A 21,611-nucleotide genomic window follows, 5' to 3' on the forward strand; every position below is an offset into this window, starting at 1 on the left:
AATTCTATCAAACATTTAGAGAAGAGCTAACACCTATCCTTCTCAAACTCTTCCAAAATATAGTAGAGGGAGGAACACTCCTAAACTCATTGTACGAGGCCACCATCACCCTGACACCAAAACCAAAGATGTCACCAAAAAAGAAAATTATCAACCAATATCACTGATGAACATAAATGCAAAAATCCTCAACAAAATACTAGCAAACGGAATCCAGCAGCACATTAAAAGGATCCTACACCATGATCAAATGGGGATTATCCCAGGAATGCAAGGATTCTTCAATATATGCAAATCAGTCAATGTGATAAACCATATTAACGAATTGAAGGAGAAAAACCATATGATCATCTCAATAGACACAGAAAAAGCTTTTGACAAAATTCAACACCCACTTATGATAAAAACTCTACAGAACATAGGTATAGAGGGAACTTACCTCAACATAATAAAGGCCATATATGACAAACCCACAGGCAACATCATTCATAGAGAATCACAATGATGTTACCAGAAAACTACTAGACCTAATCAATGAATGTGGTAAAGTAGCAGGATACAAAATTAATGCACAGAAATCTCCTGCATTCCTATACACTAATGGTGAAAAATCTGAAAGAGAAATTAAGGAAACACTCCCATTTACCATTGCAACAAAAAGAATAAAATACCTAGGAATAAACCTACCTAAGGAGACAAAAGACTTGTATGCAGAAAACGATAAGACACTGATGAAAGAAATTAAAGATGATACAAATAGATGGAGAGATATACCATGTGCTAGGATTGGAAGAATCAACTTTGTGAAAATGACTATACCACCCAAAGCAATTGACAGATTCAATGCAATCCCTATCAAACTACCAATGGCATTTTTCACAGAACTAGAAAAAAATATTTCACAATTTGTATGGAAACACAAAAGACCCGGAACAGCCAAAGCAATCTTGAGAAAGAAAACCGGAACTGGAGGAATCAGGCTCCCGTCTTCAGACTATACTACAAAACCACAGTAATCAAGACAGAATGATACTGGCACAAATATAGAAAATAGATCAACTGAACAGGATTGAAAGCCCAGAGATCAACCCACGCACATATGGCCACCTTATTTTTGATAAAGGAGGAAAGACTATACAATGGTGAAAAGTCTATAAATAGAACTACAATACGACCCAGCAATCCCACTGCTGGGCATATACCCTGAGAAAACCATAATTCAAAAAGAGACATGTACCACAATGTTCACTGCAGCACTATTTACAATAGACAGGACATGTTAGCAACCAAGTGTCCATCAACAGATGAATGGATACAGAAGATGTGGCACATATATACAATGGAATATTACTCAGGCATAAAAAGAAACAAAACTGAGTTATTTGTAATGAGGTACATGGACATAGATACTGTCATACAGAGTGAAGTAAGTCAGAAAGAGAAAAACAAATACCGTATGCTAACACACAAATATGGAATCTAAAAAAAATGGTTCTGAAGAACCTAGGGGCAGGACAGGAATAAAGACGCAGACATAGAGAATGGACTTGAGGACACAGGGAGGGGGAAGAGTAAGCTGGGACGAAGTGATAGAGTGGCATGGACATATATACACTACCAAATGTAAAACAGATAGCTAGTGGGAAGCAGCCACATAGCACAGGGAGATCACCTCGGTGCTTTGTGTCCACCTACCTGAGGGGTGGGATAGGGAGGGTGGGAGGGAGCTGCTAGCAGGAGGACATATGGGGATATATGTTTATGTATAGCTGATTCACTTTTTTATACAGCAGAAGCTAACTCACCAGTGTAAAGCAATTATACTCCAATAAAGATGTTAAAAAAAAGATTAATTCACATCATGGCCATTAATATCCAGATAATTTATCCTAAGCTGGGGCTGAAATTTAATGGATATTTTTTCCTTTTCATTTTGTTAACAAATACATTATCTTACACATTTCCTGTGTTTTAAACAATGCCTCTTTATGACCTCTCATTCAAACAAACCTGTGCATTCCATCTCTTGTGCTCTCTATCAAGCTGATTAATCAAGACTTCTGCAGCTTTAATTGTTTCTTGTGCTTTGCTTACTTCAGCTTCAAGTTTGGCAGCTTCTGAAGTCCTGCTCTGAAATCTATGAAAACATTAAAATTTAATTAAAGATAACTGGATTTAAGATAGATTTAATTAAATTATGCATATATAGTAAAGTGACCTTTTATACAATAATTTAACTATAATATTGATAATATTTGCATATAAAATATCATTAATGTAACAGACACAATACCAATGCATAAATTTAAAGGGGAACATTCTCACAGGGCCTTGATGTCCTACTACATTATGTTCAAACTTATTAATATGACATTCAAAGGCCCAGTCATAATATTGATCTATCTTTTCAGTTTTATTTCATTTTACTCAGCTCAGTAAAACTATATGTCAACATCTGAAGAATTTTATATTCTCAGAAAATGCCCTATCTTTTATCTGCTGTGCCCTTCAACAGGAGTTCCATTTGCCTAGAATACTTTCCAGTTCCTTCCTTATCCCTACCTCACCCCTCACTCTAACTCCCTCAAATATATACCTCTCAAAAACATAAATAAAATCTTAAAACTCACCTGAAATATTCAGCCCATTAGATATGTTCTCTCCCTATGTGCCCATTTGCCAAAGTTTAAAACTTTTAAATTATTTTCCTTAAAAATACTTGTACATATATATTATTTTATTAAATATAATAGTAATATTCCTATTGCTTAGTCCTTCGACAAATATGTAAGTGCCTTCAAAATGCCCAGGATTCTGCCAATTCTCAGAACAGTTCAAAATAAGTATTACAATTCTCATTTTATAAATATGGAGACTTAAATCCAAACAGATTATTGCACAGGTCTCCCCAACAGTAAGCAGAGGACCTAAAATTCATATATGGGTGTGTCTGATATTAAGTTCCAGGCATTTTACAGTACTTTTATTGCCTCTCTAAGTGCTCTGTTCCTCCCTTCCCTAGACATAAGACTCTAGGAGTCACTTGTCCAAAATGGTAGCCACATATGGCTGTCTAAATTTAAATTAATTAAAACTAAATAAAATTAAAAATTCAATTTCTCAATCACATTATCCACAAGGTCCTCAGGCATATTATTCAGAAGGTTTTCATAATAATCCTTCCAAAATAGTGATAGTATGGTGTAGTGACTAAGACAAGGAACTTTATGGAGTCAGACAAATACAAGATCTAATGCTTGCTTAGTCATTTACTAACTGCTCAACTTAGGCAAACAAATCTTTCTAATCTTTAGCTTCCTAATCTGCAAAATGTAAGAATATCCACCTCTCAGTGTTGTTTTAAGTGTTAAAAATGATGAATATGTAAAGTGCCTAGGACAACACCTGACACACGCAAATGACTAACAAATGGAGTCAAACATTGGTATCATAAGCTAACCACTCAATAAATATTTGACAATTATCTGAGTATTATTACGTACTGATTCTGAGAATGTAACACTGAAAATAATATATTATTTTCCTTATACTTCTCTAATTATACCTGGAAGGAAATTATGTGATTTCATTTCTGTATGTCTAACAAAAAAAGCATTCAGGAATATGAAAAACATTGAATTTATGGGTTTGAAGATTTTTTTGTTTTTTCTCTATAAATAAATATATATAAATGTAAACAGAGATCACTGTTTCCTAACTCTATATAGAAAAAAAAAATCATAGTTTTCAGTCTGATGAATATTTTTCTTGGTGAAATAATTTGTATTTCTTCCATAAGAAAAAAAAGGAAACATAACACACCACTTAAAGAAAAAATATGTTTATAGGAAAGTTTTAGTCTCATAAAACTGAAAGCAAGTGATAACATATGCTATATTTAATGACACATTCTCCCATTTTCCAATCTTCACATTTCTTAAAGGAAAATGCTTCCAGATTTATAATAATTCCCATACCAATATTTTCTATCCTATATTAAAAAGCAATCACAGGAGCACAGAGGTACATGAAAGGTTTTAAGATTAATCACATTCATAAATGGTTCTTAAATTTGAGAATAATATTTGCATGAAGGAATATTTTTTAATACCAAAAAGGGCAAAGTTAAAAAGATAAAAAATTTTAACATGATCATATACCTCTGGAAAAATTATGGAATAGGTGGTCCTATAGCATCATCTGAAATAAAGGTGTCTAAAATCTTGAAGTCAAAATAATGAAGAAATGGGAATACCAAATGTAAACACTCGCAGCATTAACACATTACATTCAATTCTTACTTCTCAATTTTCCAATGCTTGGGAATACAGAAACTTAAAATATTTTTGTTCTTATTAAATTTTTTTAAAAAGGAAGACATTCTATATTATTTTACATCCTTGCCCTTTTTAGAGTGAGATACCAAAAAATTAAGACAGTGATTATAACTAAGATTTTCAAAATTTAAGTATTAGTTGAGGTATGTTTTCAAATATTCAAAATACATTTCAAAACTTAACTTACTTTTCTTTGAGTTCTGACACTTTTTGACCAACAGAATTAAGAAGCTCCTCTAGTTTCCTTTTTCTGTCTTCAGTTTTCCGCAAATTTCTAAAATATAATTCAATTTTATAAGTCATTCTACTTTAGTTATCAACGAAAAGCCGCAACAGCACCTTAAAATGTAATCGTGCAGTAAATAAATGACAATGAAAACTGTCAATAATTCAGTAGTTATAATATCTTCACTTAGAATTTGATTTGAAAAGCAATGCTATAATTAAAAGTGTATTCTCTGACCTAACCATACCACTTCCAGGAATCTATATTTTAAAACACTTGTGCCCATAGATTTCTAGATAAAAATGGAAGACTAAAAGTATTCACTTATCTTCTATCCCTTCTAAAATCCTACTAAAATGAACACAAGGGAATAAGTTAAAACACACATGCACAAGAATAAAGACAATGAAAGAGAAAAGTACTATGAAGGAGTAATTTTAATAAAATTTTGAAAAGTGATAACTGACACACCAAAATGCAAAAGGGCAAAAGTTAAATGACTGCAGGAAGATAGGTGAAAAGAAGTATTCAAAAATGTTCAGGAAATGTGGACAACAGGTACCTCTGAAGAAAATAATAGAGCTAAACACAGAAGATTGTTTGATAACTGATAATGTAACGTTTGACCTCAGATTCCCTCCTGCATTGATAGCAGACTATCGTCTACATATATCCCTGAAAGTCAAACCTTATGCCCCTTACCCACCCCCAACCACCCCTACTCAATCCCTAGGCAGAAGATATTAGGATTCTTCTAGAGAAATGACTGGTTTACCCCTCTCAAAAATACCCACAAATATTGAGAGGTTGTCATCAAATGGCCAATCCACACTGCCATGCACTGCTGGGCATTTGTGCATTGCACAAATCAACTTGAGTTTTTGTCAAAACACAAGATTGCAAGGTCTCATTCCCCAGCATATCTGATTCAATAAGCCTTGATGGAGATCAAAAATTTGCTCTTTTAACAACTTCCCAGGTAACATTGATGCTGCTGGTTCAGGGACCACATTTTGAGAACTACTATAATAGAATAAGGCCTTCAAAATCATGATATTAATCTATTTCTAGTCTAGTATTTTAAACCCAGCCCAATTATGATCACATATAATAGTATAATACAGATAATTTTAGACATGCAAATCTCAAAATATTTTTCATCCCATATAACCTTGCTTAAGAAGCTACTATGGGGCTTCCCTGGTGGCGCAGTGGTTGAGAGTCCACCTGCCGATTCAGGGGACATGGGTTTGTGCCCCGGTCCAGGAAGATCCCACATGCCGCGGAGCGGCTGGGCCCGTAAGCCATGGCCGCTGAGGCTGCGCGTCTGGAGCCTGTGCTCCGCAACGGGAGAGGCCACAACAGTGAGAGGCCCACGTACTGCAAAAAAAAACCCAAACAAACAAAAAAAAAGAAGCTACCATGGAGGATGTGTTCCAGAAAAATGAGGGACTAAACTAAGAAAGAGAAAGACAAAGACCCAAAATAAGAGAATATGATCAGAACACATACAAATATAACCCCAGAATAATGGTGAAAAGCAATCTCAAGATAACTTAAGCTGTAGACTGCAGGCCTAGGGAAGAACTAACCCACCTTGAAACAGGAGGACAAAAGACTCTAAGTAGGAGAGTACTAAGAACACATAGATTCCAAATACGTTTTAGGAGCTGACAAAAAGACTGTGGATAAATATGTGATACATAAACAGAAAAAAATAATCAATTGAAAAATTAAGGCAATTATTAAGCATAACAAAAGGTATACAAGAAAGGAAATATACTCATAAAACATGATATGCCTAAGCTGTAAAAATATTTATATAATCAAAATATATAATCATATTTAATATGATTAACACAAACATTTCATGTAATTATATTGAAAAAAATAAGAAACTTAGGCAGCTAAAAATCTCCTTGTGTAGAGTAAGAAGTAATAGATAATTTCAAAAGTTGAATGATCACGAACATAACATATCTCTTAGTCTGCATTTAGAACAAATGAGATAAAATATAATACTTAGTAACAATAGCAAATTAAAAGTTTAAGCTCCAAAAGTAAATCGTTAAATTTTCCCCACACCTGCCAGATGTTTGGGAAATTATATACTAAAAGTTTCCTAAAATTTAGAGAAAAAAATATAGAAGCTCTAAATTTCTAAAATCTACTTTTTGTACTTTGACAGCATTCCTTCACAAAATTTTGGCTCTTTCTAAAGGAACTTCTACAAACTTATCTTTCCAACAACTTAACAGAGGAGGAAAAAGTGAGTTGATTCTGCTATCCATCTTTTAATTGCTTTTTCTTTTTTTGTTCTGTTTAACTTTTAATTTATTCTTTTTCTTTAATGATGTATAGTTAATTTACAATACTGTTAGTTTCAGGTGTACAGCATGGTGATACAGTTTTTTTTTTGCAGATTATATTCCATTGTAGATTATAAGATATTGAATAAAATTCCCTGTGCTATACAGTAAAACCTTGTTGCTTATCTATTTTATGTATAATAGCTTATGTCTTTTAATAATATATGCCTAATCTAGCCCTCACTCTCTCTCTCCTTTGGTAACCATAAATTTGTATTATATGTCTGTAAGTCTGCTTCTGTTTTGTATATAGATTCATTTTGTGTATCTTCTTTATCCATTCATCTGTTGATGGACATTTAGCTTGCTTCCATGTCTTGGCTATTGTAAACAGTGCTGCAATGAACACTAAGGTGCATGTATCTTTTCAAATTATGGTTTTCTCCAGATATATGCCCAGGAGTGGGATTGCAAGATCATATGGTAGCTTTACTTTTAGTTTTTTAAGGAACCTCCATACTGTTTTCCATAGTGGCTGCACCAGTTTACATTCCCACCAACAGTGTAGGAGGGTTCCCTTTCTCCACACCCTCTCCGGCATTTATTATTTGTGGACTTTTTGATGATAGCCATTCTGACTTGTGTGAGGTGATACCTCATTGGGGTTTTGATTTGCATTTCTCTAATAATTAGTGATGATGAGCATCTTTTCATGTGCCTGTTGGCCATTTGTATGTCTTCTTTGGAGAAATGTCTATTTAGGCCTTCTGCCCATTTTTTGATTAGGTTATTTTTTTGTTAATGAGTTATATGAATTGTTTGCATATTTACCCCTTGTCAGTCACACTGCTTGCAAATATTTTTTTCCCATTCTGTAGGTTTTCTTTTCATTTTGTTGATGGTTTCCTTTGCTGTGCAAAAGCTTTTAAGTCTGATTAGGTGCCATTTGTTTATTTTTGCTTTTATTTCTTTTGCCTTACGTGACTGATCCAAGAAAATATTGCTATGATTTATGTCAGAAAATGTTTTTGCCTATGTTCTCTTCTAGGAGTTTTATGGTGTCATGTCTTATGTTTAGGTCTTTAAACTATTTTGAGTTTATTTTTGTATATGGTGTGAGGGAGTGTTCTAATTTCATTGATTTACATGTAGCTGTCCAGCTTTCCCAACACCACTTGTTAAAGAAACTGTCTTTTCTCCATTGTATATTCTTGCCTCCTTCGTCATAGACCATGGGTGCATGGGTTTATTTCTGGGCTGTCTATTCTGTTCCATTGATCTATATGTCTGTTTTTGTGCCAATACTACACTGTTTTGATTACTGTAGCTTTGTAGTATAGTCTGAAGTCTGGAAGGGGTTTGCCTCCAACTTTGTTCTTTTTCCTCAGGATTGCTTTGGCAATTCTGGGTCTTTTGGGGTTCCATATAAATTTTAGGATTATTTGTTCTAGTTCTGTGAAAAATGTCATGAGTATTTTGATAGAGATTGCACTAAATCTGTATATTACTTTGGGTAGTATAGCCATTTTAACAATATTAATTCCTCCAATCCAAGAGCATGGGATATCGTTTTGTCTCTTTGAATCATCCTCAATTTACTTTATACCAATGTTTTACAGCTTTCAGCATATACATCTTTCACCTCCTCAGTTAAGTTTTTTTCTTTTTTTTTTCTCAGTTAAGTTTATTCCTAGGTATTTTACTTTTTTTGACACGATTTTAAACAGGATTTTTTTTTTTGCTTTCTCTTTCTGATATTTAATTGTTAGTGTAAAGAAACACAACAAATTTCCATGTATTAATCTTGTATCCTGCTACCTTTCTGAACTCATTTATTAGTTCTAATAGTTTTTGTATGGAGACTTTGGGGTTCTCTTTATAGAGTATCATGTCATCTGAAGTAGTGACAGTTTTCAATCTTTCCTTCCAATTCATAAACCTTTTACTTCTTTTTCTTGTCCGACTGCTGTAGTTAGGTCTTCCACTACAATGTTGAATAAAACTGGTGAGAGTGGATATCCCTGCCTTGTTCTTGAATTTACCAGGAAGCCTTTCAGCTTTTCACCATTGAGTATTATGTTGGCTATGGGTCTGTCATAAATAGCTTTTATTATGTTCAGATATGTTCCCTATATATCCATTTTGGTGAGAGTTTTTATCATGAATGGATATTGAACTTTGTCAAATGCTTTTTCTGCAACTATTGAGATGATGATGTGGTTTCTGTCTTTGCTTTTGTTAATGTGGTGTATCACACTGATTGATTCATATATTTTGAACCATCCTTGTGATCCTGGAATGAACCCAACTTTATCATGGTGTATGATCCTTTTCATGTATTGTTGGATTCAATTTGCTAATATTTTGCTGAAGATTTTTATGTCTAAATTCAGTGTCTTTGTCTGGCTTTGGTGTCAGGATAATGGTGGTCTCATAGATTGAATTTGGAAGTGTTCCCTCCTCTTCAACTTTTTGCAATAGTTTTAGAAGGACTGGTATGAGTTCTTCCTTGTATGTTTGGTAGAATTTCCCAGTGAAGCCATCCAGTCCAGGGCTTTTGTTTGTAGGGAGGTTTTTTTTTTTTAATTACATACTCTACTGCACTTCTAGTGATGAGTCTGTTCAAGTTATCCATTTCTTCTTGACTCAATTTTGGCAGGCTGTATGTTCCTAGAAACTTGTTCATTTCTTCCAGGTTGTCTAATTTGTTAGTATAAAACTGTTCATGGTATTCTTATAATTTTTTGTATTTCTCTGGTATCAGTTGTTATTTCTCCTCTTTCATTTCTTATTTTATTTATTGGAGTCCTTTCTCTTTTGCTCTTGGTGAGTCTCTCTGGAGGTTTGTTGATTTACCTTTTCAAAATACCAGCTCTTGGTTTTATTGATCTTTTCTATTATTTTTTGATCTCTTATTTTGTTTATTTCCCCTTGATCTTTATTATTTCGTTCCTTCTGTTAACTTTGGATTTTGTTTATCCTTCTCTTTCTTATTCATTTTGGTGGTAGGTTAGGTTGTTTATTTGAGATTTTTCTTGTTACTTGAGGAAGGCCTGTATATCACTATAAATTTCCCTCTTAAAACTGTTTTGCTGCATCCCATAGATTTTGTAAGGTTGTGTTTTCATTGTCATTTGTCTCAAGGTATTTTCTGATTTATTCTTTGATTTCATTGTTAAGCCACCGTCTTTTTAGTAGCTTGTTGTTTTGTCTACATGTGTTTGTTCTTTGCCTATTTTGCTTTCTGTACTTGATTTCTAGTTCCATACCACTGTGGTCAGAAAAGATGCTTGAAATAATATCTATCCTCTTAAATTTGTTGAGGCTTGTTCTGTGATCTAGTATGTTATCTATCCTAGAGAATCTTCTATGTGAGCTTGAAAGGAACATGTATTCTGTTTTTGTTTTTTGTTTTGCATGTAGTGCCCTGTAGACATCAATTAAGTCCAACTGCTCTATTGTATCATTTAGGAACGTTCTTGCCTTATTGATTTTCTGTCTGGATGATCTGTCCATTGATGTCAGTGGGGTGTTAAAGATTCCTACTATTATTGTATCATTGTCAATTTCTCCCTTTATGACTGCTAGCATTTGTTTTATATACTTAGGTGCTCCTACAGTACAAGTGTAATATCCTCTTCTTATATTGATCACTTTATCATTATATAATGCCTTTTTTCTTCCTTTATGGCTATTGTTTTAAAGTCTATTTTGTCTGATAGGAGTATTGTTACCCCCACTTTCTTGTTGCTTCCATTTGCATGAATTCTCTTTTTCCATCCCCTTTCAGTCTATGTGTAACTTTCATCCTGATGTTAGTCTTCTGAAGGCAGCAAATTGTAGTTTCTTGGTTTTTTCCTCCAATCTGCCACTCTGTCTTTTGATCATTTAGTCCAGCGACATTTAAAGTAATTATTGATAAGTATGTATTTACTGCCATTTTAATCCTTGTTTTCCAATTGTTTTTGTAGTTCTTCTCTGTGCATTTTTTTTTCTTTTGGCAGGGGGAGGGGGTTGATGTTTTTCTTTTGTAGTATGCTTGAGTTCTTTCTTTTTGGTTTTGGTGAATCTATTGTACGTTTCTGATTTAAGGTTACCATGGAGTTCAAGTATGTTGACCCATAACTATATCTACTTGCTTTCAATTGATAGTCATTCAAGTTCGTATTTTTTAAAAATCTACATTTTTATACTCCCCTCCCCTACATTTTGTGATTCTGATATCCTATTTTACATTGTCATGCTTATCCTTTTACTGTTAATTGTAGTTATAATTACTTTCACAATTTTATTTTTATTTTTTAATCTATGTATTGGTTTTTAAAAGTGATCTTCAATCCTTTCATATAATTGCCTTTCCTATTCTGATTTTCCCTTTCCAACAGATTCTTGCTTCTTTTCCATTTAGAGAAGACCCTTCAATATTTCTTTTAGGGTAGGTTTAGTATTGCTGAATTCTTTTAGTTTTTGCTTCTCTGAAAACTTCTTTAGCTCTCCTTCTATTCCAAATGATAATCTTGCTAGGAACAGCATCCTAGGTTGCAGGCTTTGCCCTTCAGTACTTTGAATATATCATGCCATCCCTACTAGCCTGTAAAGTTTCTGCAGAGAAATCAGCTGATAGCCTTTTGGTGGTTCCCCTGTAACTAAATCTTTGTTTTTCTCTTGCTGCCTTTAGAATCCTCTCTTTAACTTTTGCCATTTTAATTAATATATGATTTAGTGTGGGTCTGTTTGGGTTCATCTTGTTTGGGACTCTGTGCTTACTGTACTTGGGTATCTGTTTCCTTCTTTAGGTTTGAGAAGTCTTCAGCCATATTTTCTTCAATACATTTTCAACCCCCTTCTCTGATTTCCTTCTGAAACCCCTGTCATGCAAAGGTTAGCATGTTTTAAATTATCCCATAGATCTGATATGTTGATTTCATTTTTTTTTTCATTTGTCTTTCTGCCTGCTGTTCTGATTGGGTGATTTCCATTATTCTATCTCCAGATCACTTATTTATTCTTTTGTGTCATTTAGTCTGCTATTCATTGCTTCTAGATTGGTTTTATCTTGGGAATTGAATTGTCTATTTTTGATAGGTTCCTCTTTATAGTTTCTAGGTCCTTGTTACAGTGATCTGTGTTTCTATCGATAATCTTTCTTAATTCAGTTAGCATTTTTATTACCTCCTTTTTGAGTTCAGGGTCTAGCAGACTGGTGCATGGTCTGTTTCATTATTTGTTCTTTCAGGGGATTTATCTTGTTCTTTTAATTGGAAGTAGTTCCTCTCCCTTTTCATTTTACTTAACTTTCTTTGTCTCTGTGAATTTAGCAGAAACAGTTATCTACTGTGGTCTTGAAGGGGTGTTTTTATGTGGGAGCATCACTGTGTAGACTGTGTGAATCCAATATTTTTGGTGTGAGGGCTGATTTCAGTTGGATGCCAGCCACATCGTTCTTCAGGGTGTGTGGGCTATTATCCCCTTGATAGGTGGTATGGCTGGTGTTGTAGCATCTAGAGCCTGTACAAGATGTGAAGTGGGACTTTTTCTCTGCTCCATGGCTGTCAATGCCCTGTCAGGGGTGAGGTCTGCTCCCCAGTTGTTGGAGTAGAAGCCCTGATGGTCAGGCTCAATCAGGTTCCACTGCCCATGAGTTTAAGCCCTGCCCAAAAGGAGGTGATTGCTGAAGCAAGTAAGGCCCATGCAGTCACAGAGGACCTATGTGTCACCTGTGTAGGCATTCACGTTTCTGCTCAGAAGCATCCCAAGGTTGAATCCCTTTCTCTGCTGTGTTCATCCGAGATCTAGTGCAAGCTTATGGTCTGAAGTAGGCTGGGGCTGAGAGCTGAGGCGTTGTGGCTGCAGGAATTGAAGTGACTGCACTGCTACCAGAGATCTGGGCTGCCTCTGTGGCAGTGTTCTCACAGGACCTGTCTGCCCCAGATCTACTGCTAAGCTGTGGTGTGGAGTGAGTGGAGCCAGAGCCAGGGTGCTCTCACTGGGAGATGAAAGGCTCTGTACTCCTGAGCATGCTGATGACAACTGCTACCGTCCCACCGGGACCACACCCCAGGTCCACGGGCTGTGTCTCTCTCAAGGCCTGTCTGCCTGAGCTTCAGTGCTTAGTCACTGGGCATTTCTGTGGCACTGCTTATGTGCACATTGACAATGGCCTCCATGGCTCCACCAGATCATACCCCAGCCTCCCCAGTCTGTCTCTGCATAGCTAGACCAAGTCTGTGTGCAAATCTTGCACCAGGGATGGAGTGGAGTGGGCCTGGGTTGTTTGCCCGTTCGGATTGGGAAGTGTGGTAAGGCAGCACCCACTAATGCAAAGCTCTCTCCACCCTGATTGTTAGCAAGCCAGCATGCAAGCACTCCTCACAAGTAGAGTCTAGGCTTTTCCAGCCCTTCTGTCTGTCTCAGTAGATTTCCCAGCAGGCAAGGGGGACTGTCTCTTCCATGCAGGAGCCCAGGACTGGTATGCCCAGTTTGTGGCTCAACCTCCTCACTCTTCAAGTCAAGTGTCCACCCATATAGAACTTCTCTTTCTTACAGATCCTTCCTAGGGGCTCAGGTCCTGACCAAATGCCTTTTTTTTCTGTCCTACCCAATTATGTACAGATCTTTCTTGCAGCTTTAATTGTACAGTTCTTCTGCCAGTTTCTAGTTAGTTTTCCATGATAATTGTTCCACATGTAGATGTATTTTTGATGTGTTTGTGAGGTGAGGTAAGCTCCACATCCTCCACTCCATCATTTTGATCTACATTCTTAATTTGTATTTAAATGACTCAGTGTTGTCAGCTGCCTTTTTAGATACAGACAAGAAATAAATCCTAATAATATAACTAGGTCATCAGGTTGATGAAAATAAAGGTCAGAATTATTTATTTGATGTTTCACTTACGATTCTAATCCTGCCTGTTCAGTTTCCAAAGGCTGAATTCGTTCCAAGACATGGGAGTACTGGACATTGGCTTTAACCCAGGCAGCTAAAGGAGCAGCTGCAGTACTGGCGCGCTTAGCATTCTGAAAAATACATCAGAAATTATCCCGCATCCTAACTTAATTTCAAATAAAAGCAAAGTTAATTCTAGTGTATTTTTTTAAGCATTTGTTTAATAACTTATCCCGAATAATGAAGTTTTTGGTTTATAGCAAAAATAAAGTGAATTGCTATTTTGATTAAGTGAAAAATACATAAACTCTATTTTTTCTTAAGAATAAATATTTTTGAACCACATATAATCTTTAATATAATGACATTTTATTGACATAAGTAATTACTAGCCAGGTTTAAAATGAAAACATGTGCCGTCCACAATGATGTTCAAGCATCAATTCTTTCTCTTCAATATACAAGACAGATCTTTATTAGATAAAAGCAATTTTCGAACAACTGCTATTGGTGTCAAAGAAGCAGTACATGACATTTTGAATAAAGGATCTAAAAAAGACCAGAATCATGGAATTTAAACTCTTCACTGAAATTAGATATAAGTATCCCAAGAGAGATATCTGTTATTATATGACAAGTATACTAGAAGAAATAAAAGCATACAGGCAAGTTGGAAGTTATGATTAGTTAGGAACTTACCGTTGACAGCAGATCATAAGATTCAAAAATGATTTAAGATAATAAATCTGCCCCCAACCCCCTAGATTCTACAATAGTTTACCTAATTCTTCTGGTAAATGCTTCCCAGCTATAATACTTACAACTTATTATAATAAACTTTTAGTTTTTAGGTAAACTAAACAATCAATAATGATAAATCATCATATTTTGACAAGCAGAAAATTATATAGTATGGAAAGGGGGTTCATGGCATAACTGTTAAAAATTACCTTTGGATCAAAAGATCCTTTATTTTTAAAAAGAAGTTCTTCAACACTCTCTCTTATTTCCTTTGGAATATTTCGTGCATCAAAGGTTGCTATGTCTTCTCTCACACCTCTCTTTGCAAGGAAACTGAAATTAAAGCATAGTACTTCAAATAAGGCTAAATAAAGTTTGCTATTTTTAACAAAAATATCATTTTAACAAAGTGGTATATACAATACTTTTAATCTATTAGTTAACCAAAAAATAGGGTACTTTTAAAGTACTTAAGCTTCTAAAGTACCATTTGTCATTTTTTATAGACGAGGATCTCCAGAAAGAGGCACAACAGTTTTTCTAATGTTCTGTGAATACACTGAAGCAATAAAATGAAGGAATTATAATCTTGAACTCTACCCACATCCCTTTTTGTGAAACCCTGGGTACTAATACATTCTAGGATATGCAAGAAAATATTCTGACTCCTTTATAAGAAAGATTTTAAAGTGCTCCCTCAATCTAAATCTTCTCTCCCATTTCAGATAGAAAAAGAACTCTACTATCAACCTAAGTCCTAAAATGGAATTGAATAGCAGGACAAACCACAATATCATTGTTATACTGTGAAACCTAAAGCTGCATAATTGCATATTGAGTTAATAATCAGCCTTTTCTCTTCCAGTTTACATCACTCTTATATAATTTATGGGGCTCTCGTCTGCTCTCTGTATCTCTCTGTCTCTGCCAAGAGTCCAGGATTCTTTTTGAGAATAGTGACTATATTTTCTTCATCAGTAAATCACAGTAAACACAATGCTCTATACTGTGTGAGGACCAAATAAATGTTTATGTTTATTAAGATGTTCTTAAAGACTTTAAGGCATTCCTGTTTTCCTTGACACTTTTAACAATCACTTATAGAGAAAGGAAAATATAGATCTTGATATATGATTACACAGACCATCTTGAAATATCAGGGGAAAGTGTGTAACCAGGTACTTAGATGAAATTCAGTTTGAGAAGCAATATAAGAAATATTAATGTATAATTCATTGGTGAAATAACATTTTTCACAAATTCAAAAGCTTACCTTTTCATGCTCACCCAAGATGTATCAAAGATACCCATTAATCTTAAAACTCCTTCAAGAATGTCCCTGATTACATCAGGTGGCATACGCAGTGAACGAATTTCTGAAAGAGATTCTGGCTTAATGTTTCCAACTGCTAGTTTAGCTTCATTGACTAGAGGCTAGAACATGAAAAGGGCATTTTTACTTTCAAAAAATATGTATGAAAAAAATCACTAACTCTTTACAAATAATGTTTTATTGTCATTTATTAAAAATGACTCTAGTTATTAATATACGTTCTCTTCAAATATCAAAATACCCTAAAACACACAAAGTACAAAATGTTCAAATTGAGAAAGTAAGAGTTTTTTCTCACCATAACTGCAACAGTCTAATTTGGAAAATCTAATTTGTTTTGAGACAATTTGCCATTTTCAAGAGGCTCTTTATATTTATTCTAAGACTTGTTTGCTTATTTAATCAAGTCTCAAGAAAAAAAGCCTAAGAGTTTGTCTTAATTTATCTACAAAATATATTTTTCCTCTACAGTCAAAACAACATGGTTCACAGAAAACAAAGATTATTTTTAACAACCATCAGTTAGTTTGCTTACTCCTCCTAGCAGATTTTCCTTCCTGCTTCTCTTTTATAAATAGTATTGAGTGAAAGTCACATTTATAATACTATTAGAAAGTGACTTATGCAAATAATATTTAAACTCCTATGTAAAGTTGGTAATCAAAAATGTAAATGGCTCTTTCACTGCTTCCTTTTTTTTTTTTAACTTACCTGTACTTCTTTTAATTCATCATCAATTTTGTTTTTCCTTTCTTCAATTTTAATGACTTCTTCTGCTATTCTGTGCTTTAGTCTTTCAAGTTCTGTCTTTTGTTCACTAGCATCCTAGAGGAATATTTAAATAGCATTCCAATCAATTTTAATGTACTCAACATTTAAAAGCATGATACCAAAAATGTTATTTTAAAATAGCACTTTCTATTAAATGCTTTTCTAATATTAATTGGCATAAGTTTCTAAAATGCCTAGGAAACTGATGATATAATTTACTCTATATTTACTATTAAGAAGTATGCTTTGATTTATTTTTTTCTTAATAGCAAAGTAATAAATGCTTACTATTTAAAAATCAAACATGTCAGAAGTGCATAATTTAGAAAATGATCATAATAATATACATTTAACACTTGCAACAACCCTGAGATAAATACTATTATGCTTATTTCATAAATAAGAAAACTGAAAATAGAAGTCTTCTATAATTCTAATAGTAGAATAGTAATAATTCTTAGAGACAAGCTATAGTATATTAGAAGTTTGTTTCTAGACCTTATTTTAGACAAAAATTAATTGAAATCATGACACAATAATATAGCAAATATAGAAACAAAAATTAGTAAAGCTTCAAAGAACACTAAATGATATATTAACACATGACCTCTTTGCTCATGAATACAAAAATCAAGGGTCTCACATATATAAAAATGCATGAACATTATGAATGTTTGTGTTTGATTATTTATTATACTATAAAAAAAAAACAAGGGAAAAAATTTGTCAAGAAACCTTCCAAGAATCCTAACAACAGTGATTCTCAACCATATTATAATCATTCAAGGAGTTTAAAAACTAATGCTTGGCATCCTCTCTAGACTTATTGTGGTAATCATGTCACATTATATACATATACAGAATCATTATGTTGTACACCTGAAACTAATATAGTGCTATAAGTCAATTATATCTCAATTAAATCAAAAAAAGAAGAGACCAGAGAGTTTTTTTCTCTCTCTATCTCCCTGCCTGAACTGGAAGAAATAAATTTCTGTTGTTTAAACCAACAACAACCACAATACTAACGCCTTGTGTCCTATTGCCAAATATATTGATCCTTCAGGCACCTGACACGTAAGCGCAATCGAAATCTTCTACGTTCCACAAGTGTTTCTACCTGTGTATCTCTGCTACCGCTCCTCAACAGGGAAAGTTCTTTTCTCCATCTCCACAATATCAAAATCACCCTTACAGGTCCAACTCACGTGCTTCGTGTTTTATTAACCTATTTTTCCAATTGTAAGTTATATCTATTCTGAGTACCTACAGCATTTAGTGTGTTCTTTCCTTATGTCACAAACCTAGAGCTGCTAGCTTTAAAAGTTGTATGGTTTGGTATTTAAGCTGTCTCTCCCTACCATACTTATGTATAAAATAACAAACAGAAATGTCTCCAATTTATAATTGAGCAAAATTATTAACTTATAATACAAGATGCAGAGTTATTCTTCTGGGTTTCTACTAAGTAATACAATTAGCTACAGTCTTAGAAATACCTCTTCCCAGAACAGTCCAGAGAAAAGAATAGCACAGTACTCAATGTATCTTAATAATGTTCACTAGTTTGAAGGTACATAGGCACACAGAGTGCTGAATATTTTCCTTTTGTAAATATATAGTTATCAATGATATTATTCTTTATGAAGTTTTTACTTTTTTCAAATTAAAGGTAAGAAAGGTAAGAAATTTAAAGGTGTCCCAATCACAGCAACAGAAGCTAGGAGAATATGGAACGATGCCTTCAATTTCCTGAAGGGAAACAAAAAGTATTTGATAGATATTCTTAACAATAAAAATGACTAGCTGCTTCAGATAAATATTTATATTACTTTGGTTCTAAAATTCCTTGATAAAGAATTATGCTAAAGTTTTACAGTATGAAAATTAAATTTATTCTCTGATATATTACTTCCAGGTCAGGCAGTCCATAAATTTATCTTGAAAACACTGAATGTGTATATAATAATCAATTATCTGAAAATGTTATTGCTTTGAAGATTTTCCATCTGCCAAGGAATTTATTTTGATATGCCAGGTGAAATCTTTTGCTTATGCCATTCAAATCAGTCCAGATAACCCTCTTGCGAAGTTCACAATAAACAAACCTCCCTTCCATGCTCAGATTTTCAATGAAGATGACCAAACATGAAAAGAAAGCTTTTTTTGTGAATAACTAAGAATTATTCTTTAACTGAGAATAAAGCAATCATGTAAGAAAAATAATAATAAAACATATTCAGAAAAAAAAATATTCAGGAAAAAGAAAACTTCATAAAATATCCTCTGAGAGCTAGTTGGGGATACTGCAACAATGAAACAACAAAAAAGGACACTACTGCCAAAAGGAAACATCTAGAGATTTTTTAAAATCTCCTGAGAAATAATTTAACAGAAATGAAAAACTCAATAGGAGGGTTAAAAAATAAAGTTGAAGAAATTTTGAAGAAAGTAGAGCACATAGAGAAGAAAAAAAGTGAGAAAATATATGAAAATTAGAGAACCAGACCAGTAAACCCAAAGCCCAAATAATAATAAGAATTCTAAAAAGCAAGAACAGAGAAATAAAGGAAAAGGAATTATCAATAGAATAATTTAAGGAAATTTCCCAGAACTGAAGGAGATAAATTTTCAGGTAGAAAGAACCCACACTGGACACAGTGGATGAAAATAAACCTAAACCAAAGCAAATCACCACATCTTTCAGAAAAATGGAAACAAAGATCTAAAAGATTCCAAGAGAGAAAAAAAAAAAAAAAAGAAGTCACCCCAAATCAGGAATTAAAATAGCTTTGAGTGTTTCAATCACAACAATGGAATCTAGGAGAAAATGGAACAATGCCTTCAAAATCCAGAATACTATTCCCAGCACACAACCAACCAACCAACCAAGGACAGAGAAGAATGTTCATATATGTCAGATCTCAAAATTTATCGCCCATGTAGCTTTTCTTAACAAAGCTTTTGGGGATAGCCTCCACCGAAACGAGGGAGTAAACCAAGATGATAAAGAATGATCTCAGGACAGCAGCTGTAACCAGGCAAAGAATGAAACAAGCCAGAAGGCTCTAGGAGAGAATGCTGCAGGTGGCTGATGAAAATTATAAAATAGCTGAGGCTTTGTGAAGTCTTCTCAGAATATTTAGAACACATTTTAAAATATGCAGTTTATGGAGTCATACCACTCCCCTTCCCAACTATCAGAAGTCTGGAAAAAAGGTTACTATTCTGAGAAATTAAACCAAAGAAGCTCTGGATTTGTATTTACCAGGCTAAGCACTACAAAGCTAAGGGCTAGAATGAGGTCTCATATTAAAAAATAAGGGGATTACATTTCCTTGCTGATTAATGATGTTGAGCATCTGTTCATATATTTACTGGCCCCTTTATAAGCCTTTTTTCATGAAGGGCAGGTTCAAATCTTTTGCCTGTTTTTAAATTGAATTGTTAGTTTTATTAGTATTGATTTGTAATCATTTCTATACATGCTGGATACAAGTCTTTTATCAAATACACATTTGTAAATGTTTTCTCCCAGTCTGTGACTTGCCTTTCATTTTCTTTAGAATTTATTTCAAAGAGCACAAGGTTTTAATTTTTATAAGATCCTATTTATCATTTATTTTCTTCTTCTATTTTGGTATCATATCTAAGAAATCTCTGCCTCACCCAACATCATAAAGATTTTCTCCCATATCTTCTTCTAAAGTTTTATAATTTTATGCTGTACATTTAAGTCTATGATCCATGTTGAGTTACTTTTCATATAAGTTGTAAGGTAAAGGTCTGAGGTTTCTTTTTCTCTCTTCATGGATCTCCAAATACTCCAGTACCACTTTTTAAAAAGATCATCCTTTCCCCATTTAAACAGTATTTTTGTATACAATTAATTGACCATGTATGCTTGAGTCTGTTTCTGGACGCCACAGTGTTCCGATAGTCGCTATGCCTATCATTACACCAATATTACCCTACCTTGACTACTGCAGCTTTATAGTAAGTCTTTATATCATAAGCTCTCCAACTTTGTTATTTTTAAGACTTTTTTATGCTATTTACTTTTACTGAGATATATACACTAGTCTGATAAACATTGAAGTTAATTTAAATAAAAGAGGCATTGGACTTCAAGCAAGGTTAAGAGTCACCCACACTGAGATGGGGAAACATTTAAGACACAATCAGGGAGATAAAACTAACAGAATTTAATGATTCATTAGAGTCATAAATTGAGGGAACAGAAGTCTAACATAATTTATAAATTCTGTCTTGAATAATTAGCTATACTGTAGTGCCATAAACTGAGGAAAGGAATACAGAAAAGGAAATTATAAGTTCAGTTTTTAATCTGTTTTGAATTGTGAGACTTTCAAGAAGACATGTCTAACAGATTATTGGCTATTTGAGTCTGAAGTTCAGCGGAAGGATAGGGCTGAAGAACAAAAACGATGGATTTGGTGGTAATCAGTATGTAATCAGTACTAAAAAGCAAGGTAATGGACAGGAGCATACTGAGAGAGTGTGCAAATGTAACAGAATACCCAAGCAAGAAAGAACAGAGAGAAAACTCCCTTGAGAGGGTTCAACAAAAGAAAGGCAATGTTAAAAGAGGATATAAACAAAATATTTAAAATATCATGAAAGTATAAATAGAATGAATAAAGATTTATTTTGTAAATCTTGAGAATATTAAAAACAGGGAAAACCCTTGAAGCCTGAAAGAGATATTAAGAAAAATAAAAGGAAATATTAACTAACAGAGGGTAAACAAAATCAGTTACAGACAAATCTATACCAATTAAAATGTTTATATTTTTATATTATAGGGTTTAGGTAAATTAGTGTATGAACAATAGAGGATAACATAGTTTTGATTTCAAACAATATGGGAAAATAACACACTTTTCCACAAAAGTTCAAGTACACAACACTATCAGTCTACTCAGCACAGACAAGCAATATTTTTTAAATCCACATAAGTAAAAATGTTATTTTTCACACTGATT

At 33.7% G+C, this 21,611-nt stretch overlaps 1 protein-coding gene across 1 annotated transcript in view; it reads right to left on the reverse strand.

The window, feature by feature from the left end:
• The window catches only part of DYNC2H1 (dynein cytoplasmic 2 heavy chain 1), a 387,388-nt gene that overhangs the window by 252,938 nt on the left and 112,839 nt on the right, over positions 1-21,611 (reverse strand). Inside the window, exons 56-61 of the mRNA XM_024115318.3 lie at positions 16,546-16,659; positions 15,775-15,935; positions 14,711-14,834; positions 13,770-13,891; positions 4,525-4,611; positions 2,011-2,137 (exon numbers count right to left, since the gene is read on the reverse strand). Coding sequence (XP_023971086.1) covers positions 2,011-2,137; positions 4,525-4,611; positions 13,770-13,891; positions 14,711-14,834; positions 15,775-15,935; positions 16,546-16,659 — 735 coding nt within the window. The remainder of the gene's footprint in view (positions 1-2,010; positions 2,138-4,524; positions 4,612-13,769; positions 13,892-14,710; positions 14,835-15,774; positions 15,936-16,545; positions 16,660-21,611) is intronic.

This window comes from Physeter macrocephalus, chromosome 16 (assembly GCF_002837175.3).
Source record: "Physeter macrocephalus isolate SW-GA chromosome 16, ASM283717v5, whole genome shotgun sequence".
Taxonomy (NCBI): domain Eukaryota; kingdom Metazoa; phylum Chordata; class Mammalia; order Artiodactyla; family Physeteridae; genus Physeter; species Physeter macrocephalus.